Source organism: Salvelinus alpinus, chromosome 19 (assembly GCF_045679555.1).
Source record: "Salvelinus alpinus chromosome 19, SLU_Salpinus.1, whole genome shotgun sequence".
In the NCBI taxonomy this organism is placed as follows: domain Eukaryota; kingdom Metazoa; phylum Chordata; class Actinopteri; order Salmoniformes; family Salmonidae; genus Salvelinus; species Salvelinus alpinus.
Genome location: NC_092104.1, coordinates 35,271,256 through 35,291,241, shown reverse-complemented (window position 1 = coordinate 35,291,241; position 19,986 = coordinate 35,271,256). Strand labels below are relative to the sequence as shown.

The 19,986-nt window shown below is 43.7% G+C and overlaps 1 protein-coding gene across 4 annotated transcripts in view; it reads left to right on the top strand.

The window, feature by feature from the left end:
* The window catches only part of fgfr1a (fibroblast growth factor receptor 1a), a 44,251-nt gene extending 25,045 nt beyond the window's left edge, over positions 1–19,206 (top strand). Inside the window, exons 3-18 of one of the 4 annotated variants that reach the window (XM_071353202.1) lie at positions 3,686–3,934; positions 4,062–4,151; positions 4,795–4,967; positions 6,804–6,927; positions 8,065–8,255; positions 8,927–9,077; positions 11,807–11,997; positions 12,435–12,580; positions 12,710–12,831; positions 13,487–13,597; positions 14,568–14,758; positions 14,876–14,998; positions 15,117–15,187; positions 15,315–15,452; positions 15,648–15,753; positions 15,997–19,206. In XM_071353202.1, coding sequence (XP_071209303.1) covers positions 3,686–3,934; positions 4,062–4,151; positions 4,795–4,967; positions 6,804–6,927; positions 8,065–8,255; positions 8,927–9,077; positions 11,807–11,997; positions 12,435–12,580; positions 12,710–12,831; positions 13,487–13,597; positions 14,568–14,758; positions 14,876–14,998; positions 15,117–15,187; positions 15,315–15,452; positions 15,648–15,753; positions 15,997–16,173 — 2,354 coding nt within the window. In that variant the 3' untranslated portion in view covers positions 16,174–19,206. Of the gene's footprint in view, positions 1–3,685; positions 3,935–4,061; positions 4,152–4,794; positions 4,968–6,803; positions 6,928–8,064; positions 8,256–8,926; positions 9,078–9,917; positions 10,063–11,806; positions 11,998–12,434; positions 12,581–12,709; positions 12,832–13,486; positions 13,598–14,567; positions 14,795–14,875; positions 14,999–15,116; positions 15,188–15,314; positions 15,453–15,647; positions 15,754–15,996 lie in introns of all 4 variants that reach the window. The other 3 variants (XM_071353200.1, XM_071353203.1, XM_071353201.1) reach the window with 3 other exon arrangements.
* The last annotated feature ends 780 nt before the right edge of the window (positions 19,207–19,986 follow it).

Sequence of the window (19,986 nt, the reverse complement as noted above, 5' to 3'; positions counted from 1 at the left end):
CTTTTTTTTTGTTCAAACCCTGTCTTGCATGCTTACTTCTCGGTCAAAATACCTTTCATGATTTTGTGTAATTAAGTTGATTTTCAGGAATGTCAATCAATTTTTCCAAATAGTTGAAGAAAGTATGCAAGCAGGAATATTCCAGCTGCGGTGCTTTCTGAAAATATGGTCTCTAATCCAATCACTGATGCAGAAGGATTAACAGAGCCACAATTTCCTAATGGGCTAGCTGTCTGTTCACCTTTTATATTCTGAGTTACACACAGATACCGCTTACTGAATGGAAATAATGATGGAATGACTGTTTGTGAAAATACTGTGACTCACAGTATTAGTTAATATGACTCTTTCTTTCTAAATACATAAACTAGACAGACCTCAATTAGACATTGACTCAATGTCCTTACAGCATGTGCGCTTCCCACTTGATTCTCCCATTTGGAAGAAAGAAAAAATCTGGTTATTATGTATGCAAGGTATGTCTGCTCCTCAATAGTGATGACAATGTTGTACTTGGTTGCTGTTCCCAGCTGTAATCATGAAACCGGATTGACTTTGCTCCACAACAGTGACAAGTACATTTTGTACATCTTTCATGGGATATTTATGGGGCGTCTGCAGCTAGATTAATAACTAATGTTGACATAGCCTTATCAGGTTTAGGACGAGGAGGAGAAAAACAAGCATGATCATGGCCCCACACAGAGCATGGTGGAGCCCTTAACGTTTTAGCCCAAGTCTCAATTGGATAGTTCTGGGCTTCCCGTCCCCCCCTTCCCTTTGGTTTTGTTTTTGAGGAGAAAGTTGATCCTACCCCCTGGCCCCTTTTCCTGCTGGGATTAAGGGCCTGTCAGACATATGTGATCCAGGAAATACCTTTACTAGGCCCAACTGAGGGTCACCATGGCAACTGGCACTAGAACTTGCCACTGCAGGCCCTAACTCGCTCTCTCTCTCTCTCCCTCATTCTCTTGTGCACACGCTCTTTCTCTCTCCCCCTTTATTGTTGAGAGGCCTTTGTTGAGATGGAGGGATTACTGTGATCAGGTTTGCTAACGTTGTCCTGAGGGTATGGTATATGGGTGTGCTCCCTGTGTTGGAGGAAGAGCCTAGTATATGTTACATGTAGCAGTGTGCTGTATGTTCAGTCTTCACTTCATTATGAACGCACCAAGAATCTGTCTTCTTTGGACCCAGGAAGAGAGTAGATTCAACAACACTAACTTTTCTTAACATCAATCTTTAGGTTATCTGTTCATAACTAAGCGATCTTTAGATTATGTCTAGAAGCATTTGGGATTCCACGTTCTTGGAATCATAATTGTTGGAATGTATGGATTTTAATCCATCAAGGATATAGGGGGATATAAGTACGTGAGATGCACAGATAGTTGTGAAAGAGGAGCAATGAGAATGGCAAAGGATGCAGAACATGTATTTGGGCCACAGTGTTTGTGACAGACATTACCATCTGGAAATGGCAAAGATGGCTTTTTCACTGTATAGCCCAGTCCGCAGCCTATAGCTAGGATTCAGACCACATTGTCCTCTAATGCTTTTCCAGTGTCTACTCAACAAATTTCCCCATAAAGAGCAAGACTCCCAGGCAAGTTTAGCTTGTGACGCTGTGTGCTTTTGTAACCAGACAGACAACACCGTTGTGATGGACAATGTGTCAACATAATTGGGTTACCCCCTCCCCCTGGTCTACTATGTAGTCGTAGAAAACAGGGGCTCAGGTGTCTAGCTCTGTGTCGCCGTCACCCTCCCCATTCCTCAAATCTAATTCCACCTTCCTCTCCCGAGGAGCTCCTTGCCAGCCTCACAATTTGGCCCTTGACTAATTCAGGGTGCGATTTAATTTAAGGCAGAGGATAGGCAGGGATTGGGTGAAGAAGGTAAGAGGCTGTAGCTCGATTTTCAGCTCTGCAAACGCAAACGAGAGCCTAGATTCAATAAGCTGCCTGTGAATGTGGACGATGGTTCTTTCAGGGACATCGAGGAAAGAGCTGCTCCCTTTGTCATTCCTTTCTCATGTAGCTGGGCACAACATTTAGACTAATGGTTGCATCACAGTATATGAGCTTTTTAGACATTTACCGAATGTCAGACATGTTGCAGATTTTAGGTTGAGTTATATGCACTTTTGATTTATGCACTTTTTTTCTTCAATACATTTCCTCAAGACTGGTTGTTGTGGATACTATATGCTGTCTCCTGCTGTATATTATTACATAAATGTTGATATGCATCTCCCAGTATCATATGAACAATTGAGTCTGTCTGTGGTTTTACTATTTACCCAGTGATTAAGCTATTGTGTTAGTTGGACCTTGCCTGCATTTTTTTATGTATACTATTGTACTGGAAGGTACTCAGCCCTCAAAATCTAATTTTATTTGTCACATGCTTTGTAGGTGTAGGACAACAATCGGTGTAGACTAACAGTGAAATGCTTACTTACTGGTCCTTTTCCAACAATGTAGGGTTAAAGATAAGATAAAAATAGTGACACGAGGAATAAATACATACTGAATAACAATAGCATGGCTATATACAGGAAGTAGAAAATAACAACATGGCTATATACAGGAAGTAGAAAATAACAACATGGCTATATACAGGAAGTAGAAGATAACAACATGGCTATGTACAAGGAGTAGAAAATAACAACATGGCTATGTACAAGGAGTAGAAAATAACAACATGGCTATATACAGGAAGTAGAAAATAACAACATGGCTATGTACAAGGAGTAGAAAATAACAACATGGCTATATACACAAGGAGTAGAAAATAACAACATGGCTATATACACAAGGAGTACCAGTACTGAGTTGATGTGCAGAGGTACAAGGTTGTTGAGGTAGCTATGTACTGTACATGTAGGTAGGGGTAAAGTGACTAGGCAACAGGATAGATAATAGACAGTAGCAGCAGTGTGTGTGTGTGTGTGTGTGTGTGCATAGTCGGTGAAAAAAAAGGTCAATGCAGGTAGTCCGGGTAGCCGTTTTATTAGATATTTAGCAGTCTTGTTTAGCAGTTTTATGGCTTGGGATTAGAAACTGTTCAGGGTCCTGTTGGGTCCAGATTTGGTGCACTGGTACCGCTTGCCATGCGGTAGCAGAGAGAACAGTATGGCTTGGGTGGCTGGAGTCTTTGAAAAATGTTTGGGCCTTCCTCTGATACTGCCTGGTATAGAGATTATGTATGGCAGGGAGCTCTGCCCCAGTGATGTACTGGGCTGTACGCACTACCCTCTGTAGCTTGCCATACCAAGCGGTGATGCAGCCAGTCAAGATGCTCTCGACAGTGCAGCTGTAGAACATTTTGATGATCTGAGGGCCCATTCCAAATCTTTTCAGCCTCCTGAGGGAGAAGAGCTGTTGACGTGTCCTCTTCACGACTGTGTTGGTGTGTTTGGACCATGATAGGTCCTTAGTGATGTGGACACCGAGGAACTGGAAGCTCTCAACCCACTCAGCTACAGCCCCGTTAATGTGAATGGGGGTGTGCTCTGCCCTCGGTTTTCTGTAGTCCACAATCCGCTCCTTTGTCTTGTCTTAACAAGATTGAGGGAGAGGTTGTTGTCCAGGCACCACACTGCCAGGTCTCTGACCTCCTCCCTATAGTCTTATCGTTGTCGGTGATCAGGCCTTCACACCTTTCCCTGTTTGTACCCTAGTCAACCCTGTGCCATCTGTGGAAATCCAAGCAGAGCGCTACACCCTTTACCCTGGGGACCGACTAGAGCTGAGCTGTAAAACCGAGTCAGTCAATTGGACCAAGAACCATGCAGTGGTGGTGGACGGGGAGCACACACGCTTACGAGACGGTCAGCTGGAGATTGAGGGGGTGGAGCCGGCTGACTCGGGCCTGTACACCTGCGTCACCTTTGGCAACCACAGCTCTTACTTCTCTGTCAATGTCACAGGTAAGGTCAAAGCTACCACTGAGGGCTCAAATCACTGGTCCTGTAGAGAGAAACAATTCAAGGTATGTGGTAATGCAGCTAAGCCCAGGTCAAATGACATGTATTGTCCTATCTGCCTATTCACCAGTTGATATCTTGGCATCCTCTGAAGATGAAGACGAGGAGGATGAGTCTTCCTCAGAGGAGGCAAAGATGTCTAGCAGTCAAAAGCTTTTACGTAAGTGTCTGATCCTCCTAGTCCTACCACCTGTCACTGGAATGGTAGACCAGGACTGGGCTTGGACCCGATTCTGCTCCTGTTGAGGTTAATGCCCTGAACTTAACATGACAGCCCTGACTAATTAGGTTATTTCCTGTTACATTTCATATGTGATTCACCTATTAGGCATTTGCTGGTCATATAAGAGTGATTTGTTCACAGTTGTGATTCAGAGGGCCAGTAGCACCCCACACTGCTGTTTACACTTGAGTAAGGAATGTCACACTAGTGACTAAACTCAGTACATTCCAGACGTCCCCTGATTACTGTTTGTCTACGCAGCGTTATAAAGCCAGTCAGGCGTGGTCAGCTGGCTACTGCCGTCTGGTGAACGCCATGTGCCCACAGGGAAGTAAGCAGCTAGCGTGGCGGGCACCCCTGACGACGACCTTGGGCCCCAAGAGACTAGGCAATCCTATACTGGAGTTTTGTATGTTTTTAAGCAAAACTGGAAATTGTCACTTGACTTGTACTGTTTTTGTGGATCGTTGTATAGAACTCTCCTAAGCCAGATGGAAACTACCTGCACACACAATTGTTGTCAATTCTTCTGTCAGAATAGGTGTTTAAGTGTTCTCTCTTTCTCCCCATTGTTCCTCAGCAATGGCCCCTCAGTGGGCTCAGCCCGAGAAGATGGAGAAAAAGCTGCATGCTGTCCCAGCCAGTAAGACGGTCAAGTTCCGCTGCCAGGCCAGTGGAAACCCCACCCCAACACTCAAGTGGTTCAAGAACAGCAAGGAATTCAAGAGGGATCAGCGCATCGGGGGCTTCAAGGTAAACCCCCTCCCTGTATTCACCCCTTGGTACTGGATGGCTAGAGACCATACTGTATTATCCTAATTGAATATCCCCAAACTCCCTGAACATGAGTGCAGGTGTGATGGTGATCCCGTCACTGTTAAATCACCAACCCCCACCCCCAGCATTAGAGCCATGTCGCACCTGACTAGGGAACAATGCAAAGTGAAATCCAATGCCACAACGGGATGATTGTGCCACAAAAAAGCATGCCTCGAGGATGGCAATTTTAGCCCGGGAGGCAGAATACGCCTGGCTGTCCTCATTTAACATATCTGGGTATCTGATGTTTGCAGCATTTGTTTTCAGTCCAGATTTCTCTGCGTATAGCAAAACCAACTTCTCAAAGGAAATTTGTTTATAATGAGGAGACGTAATAAATCCTGCAGATCTCCCCCATCTCAGTGCTGGGGAGCAGGACAGGACAGCTCACTGTCACAGAGGAAGTGAGACGGGGTAAACATTTCACAATAATGGGTGTGGTGGTGACGAGTCTGTTTCCTTTTCTTTTCCCTGGTGCAGATAGCATGTGTATACTGTGCGCTTGGCTTTTAAAGTTGACCATATCTGTGCCGTGGTGTGGACGATTGTGTGTTGGCTTGCGACAGGCTCATGTAGGATGTGCTGGGATGTTGTAGGAGTCTAGGGTCCTGTGCATCTGCTCTTCCCATCAAGGTGTTGTCCAGCCCTGTCCTCGGCAGCCCCCCCCCCCGCTGGGACACATTAAAGAGTTTCCTTTCAGCTGCCTTCTCTCCCCCAGCCCATCTCGACCCTACCGGGCCACGCAGCACACTTTACCATCTGGCTGCTGTTTTTTCAGTCAAGGTGCAAAGGTCTAGATGGGCAGCTGGGGACGTCTATGAACGAGGCTCGCCAACCCCCCCCCCCCGCGCGCTTTGGTTTTATAACCACAGCTCCATTGTTTATATAGTCTTAATGTATGGAGAGGGCAGGCAGGCAGGGGGAATAACACAGACCACATGTATTAACCCAAGCACAACACATCTGGCCAAAAGCAGCTGTGGAACCCCAGCGCATTTAAGCTAAATGAGGGAAACCTTAACGCAGGCTCTGTGTACGAATGTTTGATGTTGCCATTGCCTGAGAGGTTTGTTAGTTTAATCACACACTGCCGGTCTTGGTCAGATATATGGAAGAAAAATAATAACTTGGAATATAGAGAACAGGATTTAGCCTTAGATGTGCATAGGATGTAACCTGGTCAATGTCAACTACAGTTTTTCCCGGAGCAGGTTGTGACAAGTCATGTAACCACTAAGAAAACCCTTTCCCCGCTCCAATATGTTTCCAAGAGTGCATTAATGTACTGTGTCTCAAGCAATGGAGCACAATATAGTTTTATATGACATGGGAAATAGTCTCCTGATAGCAAGTTCCTCCTTCCCATGGATGTTAAAATAAAATGGTTTGATCTGCATTTCATTACACATCATTGAACTCGTAAATATTTCCCCATTTTTGTACAAATAACTAACTAGCATCATGACAAATTAAATGTGCTCTTGAGAGGTTATGTACACCCCAATGTCAAAGAAAATAATAATTCCAGAAATTAACTTATGAATGAAAAGTGTTGTATCAGGCTGGCTTGACCATCTTTTTTATAATCTAGACACAAGTGTCTCACTAAAGTGTTTTATAGTAGGTGTTATAGGAAGTTTTGTGAAAGTATGGGGCTTTGGGGATCTATTTAAGTCTTAGTGCTTTGGTTGGACCAGCTGTCATCTGGAAGTGCATTCCATACTTCCTCCTCTGACTAAATATTTTACCTTTCTCTTCTCCAATTTGTAGGTTCGAGAACACATGTGGACCATCATCATGGAGTCTGTGGTGCCATCTGACAAGGGGAACTACACCTGTGTAGTGGAAAACAAACACGGAAGCATCAACCACACTTACCAGCTGGATGTTGTTGGTAAGTCTCTTTCCTCACCGGGGCATTTTATCGGGAAAATTCCTTGCTAATCCATTCATTTGCTAATCCATTCACCTGGTTTAATCATCAATTGGATATTTATGTAGCTTAAGTGTGTTGTTGGTTCAATATCGCTAATGGTTTACAACACTAGGCCCTAGTAATCAAAGTAATGGTGTGCCCTTTTTCCAAGGAGAGAGTCATATGGTCTGAACTGTTGTCAAATTAGCATTTTTTTTTATTAACCTTGTTTACGTTGTGGCCCTGCCAATGAAGCTGTCTGAAAAGGTGAAATTATTATTTCATCCTGGACCTGCCCTGTGACTTACTCATGCTCCATTGGTTCTATAAATCAAAGCTCCACCTCCACAGACAGTGGTGTCTCCTGGGATATTTGCGGCCAGGGCCTGTGTTGGCGTGACTTCACTCCCCAACCTCGGTCAACTGTGAGATCATTTTGCAGACAGAGTAATTCTACAAAATGTGTGCAAAGCGCCACACTCATCTCTGTATCAGGAAAGCAAATGAAGCCTGAACATTTTGTTTCCCTGCCAGATGCTGGGCTCATTAGTATGGTTTGGCAAGTTATCAGTCATCAAAATGGCACCCGGAGAACATTTCTCTCTCAGTGCAATGGCTCGAAACTTGTCTGCAAGCTTGTGTTTCCAGTAATTTGGGAAAAATGGCAGCAATTATACAGGCGGCAGAGTAGTTGGGGGAACTGCTATTTCCCTGGCTGTGAAATTACCGTCTGTAAGTAGTGAAAGGACATGAGATCTGGGTAACCTTGTAACCTGGCCTGAGATCAACCTCTACCAAGGCCAGACTGACAGAGCTGTCCTCCTCCTGTTGTATTTTACTTTCCCAGATCAGCCATGCCTCAATGCTTATTCATTACTGGAATGAACTAGAAACATAGCCTAATCATTTGCTGTTGTTTTCCAATGATAATCCATGGTGGTTTTTACCAAGATATTTCTGTTGCGCTGACCGCTAGGATTCTCCACGACTATGTCTTTGACGTATCTTCGTATGTGATTTAAGGTGTCTTTGTATGTGATCGCTGTGTGTCTTTTTTTTGTTATTAATGTTCGTATTTTAATGTGATTGTCATGCGTCTGTGTGTATCCGTTGCAGAGCGTTCCCCACACAGACCCATCCTGCAGGCCGGACTGCCAGCCAATCTCACTGCGGTGGTGGGCAGTGATGTAGCGTTTGAGTGTAAGGTGTTCAGCGACCCCCAGCCTCACATCCAGTGGCTGAAGCACATCGAGGTCAATGGGAGTCGCGTAGGCCCTGATGGCTTACCCTACGTCCGCGTCCTCAAGGTAGGGGCTCGCAGCGCACTGACTGGGTCCACCACCAGTCTACACAGGACACAACATAGCTGCGTTTGTTCTGTTCAGTCAGGAACTAAATGTGAACCTCCATTAAGTAAAAGATGACACCCCATGTTATGCTTGGGGGAATGCAGACATACAACTGTGTAGTAATACAGCCAAACCGTATTAGATTTCAATGAAATTGTGTAGTACAGTCTTAAGCGCATATCTTTGTTGAGTAGTTTGTATCATTTTCATTTCCTGTTGCATCATGTCTATTATAACCCTTCAAGACTGTCTGGCAAAGGATGGCAAATAGTATCCCTCTTCGAGGATATGGCAGGTAGGTAGCCTAGCAGTTAAGAGCGTTGGACCAGTAACCAAAAGGTCGATGGTTCCAATCCCCAAGCCGACTTAGTGAAAAATCTGTCGGCGTACCCTTAAGCAAGGCACTTAACCTTAATTGCTTCTGTAAGTCACTCTTGATAAGAGTGTCTGCTAAATGACTAAAATGTACATTTTATCCCTCTATATAAGTAGTTTTCTGTGCCTTGTAAAAGTCTATGCTTGAGAGGGGAAAGTCAATGCTAACAAATGATTGTGATCTCATTCAACAGAGACATTTGTTACAACCTCATCTTGATTTGTTGTTGCACATGACATGTTTTTGTTTCCAGCACTCTGGGGTCAATAGCTCGGACACTCAGGTGTTGACCCTCTACAATGTCACTGAGGAGGAGAGCGGGGAGTATATATGTAAAGTGTCCAATTATATAGGAGAGGCCAATCAGTCGGCCTGGCTGACCATCGTCAGGCATGAGGCCCAAGGTAACCGCCCCACGCAGCAGCAGCACATAGAGAGATCCTCAGCCAGGGGCTGCTAGGGCCACCTGGAGACCTAGGGACTTGTTTAGGGATGACCTCAGCTGTTTCTCTCCTCCCTCGCTCCCTCCCTCCTTCTATCCCGCCTCAGTGCTCCTGACTGTAAATTACACTATGGAAAATTCCCAGCAGAGCGGTTGAATGTGTTTAGTCTTGCTTTATGTTGGACTGCTTTCTCTTTCCTGCCCCATGCCTCTCCCGTGCCCTCCTAATAAGGGCCTCTCCTGCCATCCACTGCTGTTACTTTCACTCCCTCGCCCTTCAAAGTCTTCTGCTCAGATCTCTGACTGCCTCTCGCTTATTACTGCCTTGTACCCCCCTACTTTTCAGCTGTCTTACTCAGCCTTTCCGTCTTTCACTGAGCTCCTGCTGTTTGTCTCATGGATTTGTTGTATGGTGAAGTGTGTGTGTGTGGCCTTGAGAGTGAGTGTGTGTGCTCTGCTGAGGGGTTTTCCATGTAGCCCATCTCTTGCATGCAGAGATGAGTCTTTAGGGTATGGGATGTCCGTCCCTGCTCCTTCTCAAATGGTGATGGTCCAGTGAAGGGTTCAGTGCTGCGGTGCGGTTTCTACCTAACTAGCTCCTCCACTAACTGACTGGAGGGCCGATACGGGTTTTTACTCTTGGGGGGATGGTGTTGGACTGAGAGGGGAGTATGAACACCCCACCCACCCTCTGTCCTGTCCCCTCCTCTACCAGAAGTCTTTCCCTTTCAGAATCTTTTACTCATGCCTCCATTTTTCCTCTGGGCCTCTTGTCGGGTCTGCTTCCATTGTTCTTTTCTAGACTGCTGGCCTTAACACCACGGACAAGGAAATGGAAATCCTCCAACTGAGGAATGTGTCTTTTGATGATGCTGGGGAGTATACCTGCTTGGCGGGCAATTCTATCGGGTTCTCTCATCACTCTGCATGGTTGATCGTTTTTAAAGGTATCAATGGTTCTCTCCTCTGATCTCCTTCCCCTCCCTACTCTCCACTATGGCTTGGGCATCCACTGCCCACATTTATCTGAATATGGTCTCTGTAGACCCTACTTCAGTGAGCAATGTGGATGTGTGTGGAAGCCAGGCCAAGTTGTGATACTAACCTTCTCCCTTCCCCTGTCAGCATGGTTCCATGCCCATCCAACCTTTCTGGATGGGACGGTATGGTCCATGTTGAGAAATGATTCCCAGAAATCACAGAATGCCAAACAACCCATCTGACCCATACCTCAACTGACAACCCCTGAATCAGAAAGTTTAGGTGTTTCATACACTCAAAATAAAAATAACTAAATGACCATTTCCTCTGCCAATTTCATAAAAATCATTTGTCAGCTTTCCACATTGTTTCAAATGGTTAACGGGTAACTTTGCAATGCACTTCCACTTGACTGCCTTAAGATGAAGTTTTTCATTCAGAAGGGGTTGTTTGGCAGTACTGTTGGTGTTTCACTCCAACTTGTCTCTCCCATTCTGGTTTCAATTTGGTGTTTACATTTGATTCTGTGTGAGGCTGATGTTTTCTGACAAGCACTACAAATGACATATATCCCTGATGTCATTTCCTGCTGTGAGGACGAAGCCTGCTCTTAAGGCTAGCTTTGATAATTGGCTCACTGTAGTGGACGGCTCATTCCTCTGGGTTGGAATAGGCATTTGTCCAATTATCAAGCTGCTTGTCATTCAGCCTCAAGACACAAGAACACCTCACTTGTGTTGCTGGTGTTTGTGTCATTCTGGTGTTTTTCGGAAAGCGAGGTAAAAAAGAAACATCCAAAATGTTAATTTTAAACCATATTGTAAAATTTTGGAGATATTTAGATTAAACATTTTATCTTTTGTGTCTTCAGTACGTAGGTAGTTTTGATCCTCATAGCGAGAGACAATGTCAAATTTTGTAATGTCTAAATTACAAGGGAATCATAATGACAATTGTTTGTACCAACAATCGCCACACAAGCCGCCATTTTAAAACCAAACTGGGCTTTTATGCAGAACCACCATTTTATGTGCTCTAAGGAAGTCAGAATGGGACATTTACTTTAAATAAATAATTAGCTTAAGTTAAACTACTGAACACATTCTATTTATAACATATATATTACAACATTTATGAATGAGTAGTATGTTTGAAAAATGTGTATTAGTGTGGAGTGGCATGGTTTTTGTCTGATGTTAACACGCGTTGTCCTGAATAACCGAGCCTTTGCACACACAAATAAATATTTTTTTTATTTTTTTTTATATGGTTTTAGGAAGCTAAGATTGAACTTAATGTACATCCGTGTTAATGCTCATCAGTTTGCACAAGGCTCTGTATTATTTGGGTTTGTCCCAGCTCAAGAGGACTTGGCCGTTCTCTGCCACTAGAGAATATGGCTGCTGGTCAAACTGGCAAAGAATGTGGAGTGAAACCCTATGCCTGAAAGAAGTGATTATGGTGCCACAATAGGAGTTTGTGCTCCGCTCTCTATGCCAGTGGTGTTAAGGGCTCTGTTTTTCTGTACATGTCAGCTGAGTGGTGTTAGTGAATGTATCATTGTGGTGTTTGTGTGTGTTTGTGTTCAGTGTTTTTGTTACATGCCTGTTGTGAAAGTGAGATTGTTATTTGAGAATGCATGGACCTCTGTTGTGTGATTTGACCCTGTGTGGCTGACCTATTGTCCCCCATCGCGTTGCCCTCATCCAGCAGTCCCACGCTCCCCACCACCCAACCAAACCTACCTGGAAGTGCTGATCTACTGCGTGGGCTTCTTCCTCATTGCTGTCATGGTGGCCGTGGCCATCATCATCAAGATGCGCACCTCGTCCAAGAAAAGTGACTTCAACAGTCAGCTGGCTGTCCACAAGCTGGCTAAAAGCATCCCTCTGCGCAGACAGGTAACAGAAAGTAGATAGGGGGTTTGACATCTTTATACATTTTCTGCTTTCTCATCCCATTTAGTTTAATCTTTATCGTATCTTAATATTTTTTTTACGTATTCCTATCACTTATTCTTATCAAATGGAAGTGTTCATTATCTTGTGAAAATAAAAACCCTTAATTCCTCGAGCTTCTGGTTCCTCAAAGAGCCCATGAGGTGAGTCAGGTTGGTATGCGTAGAGAGCAGGTGTTAATCTCATCCTGCTATCTGCTTCCACTGGGATTCAAGTAGTTTTAGTTGTTACATTTTGTGTCTACAGACTTATTTAAGTAACATTTTGAAGGTTTAACATAATTTTCTGTCCACACACTGGATATACTTCTGTCTGCCTGTCTCTGTTGTTCCTTCCCTGGCTCCACTATGAGAGAGTAACGGCAGGCTTCTGTATTACAGGTGTCAGTGGACTCTAGCTCCTCCCTCCACTCCGGGGTGATGTTGGTGCGCCCCTCCCGCCTCTCGTCCAGCGGCTCTCCTATGCTGTCTGGGGTGTCTGAGTACGAGCTGCCCCAGGACCCACGCTGGGAGCTGCCCAGAGACAGGTACACAGATGACTGGAACACACCTATTAAATACAGACATAACATCACACTCCTTTGAATGGAAACATTGCCTGTCTGTTTCAATCATCTCACATTTGTTGTTTTTTCCTATCCCTGTGTCCCACTTAGACTGGTGCTTGGGAAGCCCCTGGGAGAAGGCTGCTTTGGCCAGGTGGTGATGGGAGAGGCTTTAGGGATGGACAAAGAGAAGCCGAACAGGATCACCAAAGTGGCCGTCAAGATGCTCAAATGTAAGTCAAGTCTTTTTTCTCTCATAAACCATATCAAACCTGTGATTTAGGCACATGGCTGGGTTGCCGATACTGCATGTTGGGAAGTTATTTCAAATGCAAGGAGTACAGAATTGAGCAGAAAACCACAACTGCTATTACAGGATGGGAGGAGAGTTCTACTTAGTGCTGTGATGCACAGACATAAGAGGCATCTGCCACTGGCTCCTGGCCACTGTGCAAATGGGAGACCAGAGTAAACATTTATGAGAACCCCTGAGTTTGGATATATGACAGGGTTCATAAAACTGTGAAGAGTGGGGATGTAGGAAAATAACCATTTATTGCTTGGTACTTTTTAAGTTCCTCCCCCCAGAGAGTGCTGCCTTCATCTCCCCCTCCCCCTACCTGCATGTCCCTCTGAAAGTAGACTCTCCTCTTGGTTACCTTAGTGGTGTCTGTAGACTTTTCCCTACAGTTGGTGCCTTTTGAAACATTTTTAAATAGGGTATGTAAATTCACTTTGAAATCATTTTGCATAGTAGTGTCCTTTGCACTGTACACAACTGGGATGTTTTACATGAGAACTCTTTTTTATTTGCCAATCATAGAGTTCAGGGTTGGGTGATTTGTTGTAATGAGTCTAATTTCTTTCTCATTTTTTCCCTCCCCTCAGCTGATGCTACAGAGAAAGACCTGTCAGATCTGATCTCCGAGATGGAGATGATGAAGATCATTGGGAAGCACAAGAACATCATTAACCTGCTGGGAGCCTGTACCCAGGATGGTAGGTCTCACACTGGCACACTCCCTTTAAATCCTTCATTCAGAAAGACTGAAAACATGTTTCATTTTGGAGAGGGGAAAGTGAGTGTTTTGGGAATGTGTTTTTAGACCCTTGCATTGTTCAGTTGTTTAACAAGACCACAAAAAGCACAGCATGATCATATCAGCATGCAGAAATGTGTGTAATGGTATGAGTAAGGGGATTCTGACACCAACTTCCGAGCTCTCAGTTTGAGATGACCACAGCTGCTGCCAGGGTTGCCATATCTTTCAAATCTTGACTGACAAGCCCTGGCACCATGAGCTGTGTTCTGCTGGGGAGGAACATTAGCCTTCTCTGACCCTGCTGTGAACATTGGAGAGCTCTCTGTTCTAAATATCACGTAGCAGAACACAGGAGGCTGCTCTTTGTTCCACCTGGTCCCTTGAGAAGTTCCAGTAGGTTATTGTAGGAATCTGTTAGCATTTCACACCTTATTACCCAGACCTGTTTGACATACAAACTTTCATCTTTGGCTAAATGTTTTCAAGTCTTTGAATTTACTTACTATAGATGATAGTGATGGAGAATTATTTTTTTCTTCTTCACACGGCATACAAGTGTTAACAGACATTTGGTTTCTTTTTCTTGTTCTTTAGTTACAGCTTGTAAATTCTTAATGCCTTGATTTGTAATGGTGTTTTTCCCTGACCACAAAATAGCTGTCCAGAATACACCATTACTCTTCGCACTCATTGGCATGTTAGGAGAAAGATACAGCTGTTGGTTATAATTCAGAGCTTAACTCTCTCACCATGACCCCTCCACCGCTCAGTGACATCCCTCCTCACCGCTGGAAATGCTGTTCTCTGACAGTAAAGGTGGTGTGCTCCTATCAGTCTGTCTTGTTGCATTAGGTGTCACATAAAAGGTATATCAAATGTCACGTCCTCCAGTGGTGTTGAGGAGTGACCCTTGTCTCCCTCCCCAGGCCCTCTCTATGTTATTGTGGAGTATGCATCCAAGGGAAACCTCCGGGAGTACCTGAGAGCTCGGCGTCCACCAGGCATGGAGTACTGCTACAACCCTGACCAGGTGCCCATAGAGAACATGTCTATCAAAGACCTGGTGTCCTGTGCCTACCAAGTGGCCCGCGGCATGGAGTACCTGTCGTCTAAGAAGGTAACATCAGGATCCGACTCTACCTACATCAGCACAGTTGAGTATAGAGTACACAGTAAATATGCAGTGAATGTACCAGGCCACCTGGACCTTGTTCTTATGTGTGTTTGTGTACAGTGTATCCACCGAGACCTTGCTGCCCGCAACGTGCTGGTGACAGAGGACAACGTGATGAAGATCGCAGATTTTGGCCTGGCCAGAGATATCCACCATATTGATTACTATAAGAAGACCACCAATGTCAGTATGCTACTAATTACCTACCTCAGCCATGCCAATCAATGTGAAAATTGCTTCCCCTGACCTTATTCCATCTCCTGTGTCAATTTGCCAATTTACACTAGCATTTAACCCATAGGGTCGTTTACCAGTCAAGTGGATGGCCCCAGAAGCTCTATTTGACCGGATATACACGCACCAAAGTGATGTGTGAGTATGGAAGAAATACACATTTACCATATTTGGAATGGGCAGACGTTGGCCAGATACCCGTGGCTTGTATGATATGACCTGTGTGTTGACTGATGGGGCTTGTCCTGTCCCTCTGTATCTGCAGATGGTCTTTCGGGGTGCTGCTGTGGGAGATCTTCACCCTGGGGGGCTCGCCGTACCCGGGGGTCCCTGTAGAAGAGCTGTTCAAGCTGCTGAAGGAGGGCCACCGCATGGACAAGCCCTCCACCTGCACTCACGAACTGTAAGCCTCCTTCCTCAGCGTTCTATCATTAGAATGGATGCTATGGGTTTATCCCAGAGCACAGGGATGCAGCTGCTGCAAAGACATTGATCTCTGATAATAAAAAAGACAGGCAAGCCAGCAGCAGAATTAGGACTCTTTCTCGCTCTCTTACTCTCCCTCTCTATTCTCTCCATTTCTCCTCCTCCCTCCCAGATACATGATGATGAGGGACTGCTGGCATGCCGTTCCCTCTCACCGGCCCACGTTCAAACAGCTGGTGGAAGACCTGGACCGCACCCTGGCCATGACGTCCAACCAGGTGAGTCTCTACATTGAGCACGCCTCAGCAGTTCACACACAGTCAACAAAGGTGATAAACTCACATCCTTGTATTACTGTCAGGACCAAATGCTAAATGTTAAAATGTTGTGTTTACTTGATATTTAAGCCACTTGTCTGTATGTGGGTGTGAAATGGATGATATCCAAAGACGGATATATGACTGTGTTCTGGCCAGTGTGTCCAATCCTCTCTCATAAATCCCATCTGTGTGTGTTTGCAGGAGTACTTGGAGCTGTCTGTGCCTCTGGACCAGTATTCCCCCAGCTACCCTGACACTCGCAGCTCCACCTGTTCCTCTGGCGAGGACTCTGTCTTCTCCCACGATGCTGGAGCTGAGGAGCCCTGCCTGCCAAAGTTCCCTCCCCATTCAAACGGGGTGGCCCTCAAGAAGCGCTGATACCTCACTCCCCTCAAACACCCTGACATTCCTCTTACTGTCGTTCTTTCTCTGCACCGCTGGCCTGGTATGAACTCTCCCAACCCTCCCAGAGACTAGGCAAAACACTGGTGGAGAGTGGAACAAGCTTAATTCTGAAACTTTTAAATGTACCGGTTGGGCATCAAGGACTCAAGGCTGCAGCAGTTTCTTGGCTCGTGATTGAGGTGGATATGTTTTCGGAGCACTTTGTATTGCTGGGATTGTCTTTCTTTTTGTGTCAAACGGTGCAGGAGAAGGAAAGACTAATTTCTCCACTTTGGGCATTCCATGGAACAAGAATAACAGACCGTACTAAACTGAAAGAATTATGAATTGGATGGATCTGAGTTAGGATTATGTCTGTTGTATTTTTCCAATGTTCATCAATAATAAATAAATAAAAAATTGCTTTTAAGACCAAATCCAGAGAATATATTAACAAGGGACATTCATACAGTGCCTTCAGAAAGTTTTCACACCTCTTGACCTTTTCAAAATGTTGTTGTTACAAAGTGGGATTAAATGGATTGAATTATCATGTTTTGTCAACGATCTATACAAAATATTTATATCTAAGTGGAAGAAAATTTTTATGGAAAAATAAAACACTCATACCTTGATTTAGATAAGTATTTATATTCCTGAGTCAATACATGTTATAATCACCCTTGGCAGCGATTCCAATTGTTAGTCTTTCCTGGATTGTAAAATATCTGCCCATTATTTTATTTTTTTAAGTTCTTCAAACTCTGAAGTTCTTTGTGACCATTCCTAGACAGCCATTTTCAAGTCTTGTCATAGATTTTCAAGCCAATTTAAGTCAAAACTGTAACTAGGCCACTCAGGAACATTCCATGTCATCTTGGTAAGCAACTCCAGTGTATTTTTGGCCTTGTGTTTTATATTATTGTCCTGCTGAAAGGTGAATTTGTCTCCCAGTGTCTGTTGGAAAGCAGACTGAACCAGATTTGCCTCTAGGATTTTGCCTGTGCTTAGCTCTATCTGTTTATTTTTATCCCCCCCAAAAAACTCTAGTCCTTGCCGATGACAAGCATACCCATAACATGATGCAGCCACCACCGTGCTTGAAAATATGAAGAGTGGTACTCCATGATGTGTTGGATTTGTCATAAACATAACACTTTGTATTCAGGACATAAAGTTAAATTCTTTGACAATTTTTTTGCGGTTTTGGATTTTTTTTTTAACCTTTATTTAACTAGGCAAGTCAGTTAAGAACATTCTTATTTACAACGACGGCCTAGGAACAGTGGGTTAACTGCCTTGTTCAGGGGCAGAACAACAGATTTGTACCTTTATCAGCTCCGGGATTTGATCTAACAACCTTTCGGTTACTGGCCCAACGCTCTAACCACTAGGCTACCTGCCGCCCCAGGTACAGGCTTCCTTCTTTTCACTCTGTCATTTAGGTTAGTATTGTGGAGTAACTGCAATGTTATTGATCCTCAGTTTCTCCTATCACAGCCATTAAACTCTGCAACTGTTTTAAAGTCTCTTTTGGCCTCATGGTGAAATCCCTGAGCGGTTTCCTTCCTCTCCGGCAACTGAGTAAGGAAGGACGTCTGTATCTTTGTAGTGACTGTGTGTATTGATACACCATCCAAAGTGTAATTAATAAGTTCACCATGCTCAAAGGGATATTCAATGTCTGCTTTTTTATTTTTAGCCATCTACCAATAGTTGCCCTTTGTAAGGCATTGGAAAACCTCCCTGGTCTTTGTGGTTGAATCTGTGTTTGAAATTCACTGCTCGACTGAGGGACCTTACAATAATCTGTATGTGGGGTACAGAGATGAGGTAGACATTTTTAAAAATCATGTTAAACACTTGCAACTTATTAACATTGCAACTTATTATATGACTTATTAAGCAAATTTTACTCCTAGACTGTAGGCTTGCCATAACAAAGGGGTTGAATACTTATTGATTCAAAACATGTCAGCTTTTCATTTTTTTTTGTAATTTCAAAAAACTTAATTAAACTTTGACATTATGGGGTATTGTGTTTAGGCCAGTGACACAAAATTTCAATTTAATCTATTTTAAATTCAGACTGTAACACAACTAAATGTGGAAAAAGTCAAGGGGTGTGAATACTTTCTGAAGGCACTATACCTTGTATATGTTGGTGCAGTGGTCAGTTATTTCATTCATATTACAATCTCCTTGTAAATACAGTTAAATTTATAAATATGAATATATATTTACACAGCACTCTTTATTTTTATTACCATATTTTTTATTTTCTTTTTGTACAAGGAAGCTTATGTTTGATCCATTTTTGAGTATAGTCCATAAGGGGAGTTGCTACATGAAAATAACTATAAATTGTATTAAATATTACTTGGCCAGTTTTTGCTGTTTCTAAATTTGTCAGCTTTGCTTTTTTTATACCATTAATCAATTGGCTGCTTAACCACTAGTGGAAACATGTATTTTCTATCAATCTTTTCAGGTCCAAATGTTTTTTCATGACAACCTGCAATACAGCGTTATTCTTAGCTCAATGTCAGCAGTTGGTGTCGATCAGAGACACCAGCAATGTTCCTTTTAGTAAAATCCATGCTGTAGTTGTGCGTGCATACATATGTTTAATGTCTGAAGTGTATGCTTGTGTACTTGTACGTTGTGGGAGTGTGCTTGTGAGGGTTTAGTCTTTTATGTACCTCTTCTCATTCATGATCTGTCGTTTATTTTAAGTATGATCACAACTGTAAAGATTTCTAGTTGTTAACCATGCTTATTAAAAAGAACCAGAATTCTATGCTTTAGATAACACCATGCACTTTCATTGTGCATGCCTGCCATGTAATGAACTTATCCTCTTCATGTTTTAACAGGAGGTCCATTTGTTTTCAGGGATCTTCTGTTAAAGGGTTGCAGAGCACTTATGTCATCGTAAAAGAATTACATTAAATAAAATGCTATCGAAAAAACAAATCAATAAAGCTTTCAGAGTTTGAAAGGACTTAATAAACAGGTGCATAAATATCTTGATTTTGTTGTTTATGATGTAAATCATACTTACAAAGATGGACTGATGGCCACTTCAATCTCCTACCCATTTAGTGCAGGTTACTGGGGGCGATTAAATATGATAATGTGCTGCTGACACCAGAAGAAATGTCCGCTAGTACAGAGAGCCGTGGGCAGCCGTAAACATTTAATTTATTGCAGTGTAAATGGCTTGGTTTGGCTGGCTCTCCAGTGCCATCCATCAACCCCCACAGACGCTGATACCCATGTCTGCTTCTGGCTTCCTGCTATGGCCTGATGCATCACCTGGATTGCTGTCTCCATGCAACAGGCTTAAACTAACGCCGCACAGTGGGACAGCTCCTGATCCCTGTTAAGAGCTAGCTTTGACTGCTGGATTCAATGGAAGTAGCCTTTAGTGCCTACGGTATATCATTGCTGAAGGTAAATATGTAAGGATGCAAGAACGAGTTAGGTTTTTGATTCATGTGTGAGCTGTTTTATCCTTCAGACCTGTGTATTTGAACTGAAATATGTAACGTCAACTAATGACTAATTGCTGCAGGAGGGATGAAGTGAACGCTTCAAATGGCACTGTTTTGAGAAAAGGCCTTTCCAGGGACATAGTGCCTCATCTGTCCTTTACCAGGAAATGAGAAACCGCCTCTGTTCCCTTCCTGGAATCTGAGAGGCCAATGATGTCACCTGAATGTTGTTTTTGGGAGGAATTGTATTAATCCCTGGAAACGCGTACTAATAAAAGGTACATCTGTGTGCTGTGGCTGAGGTGACCAT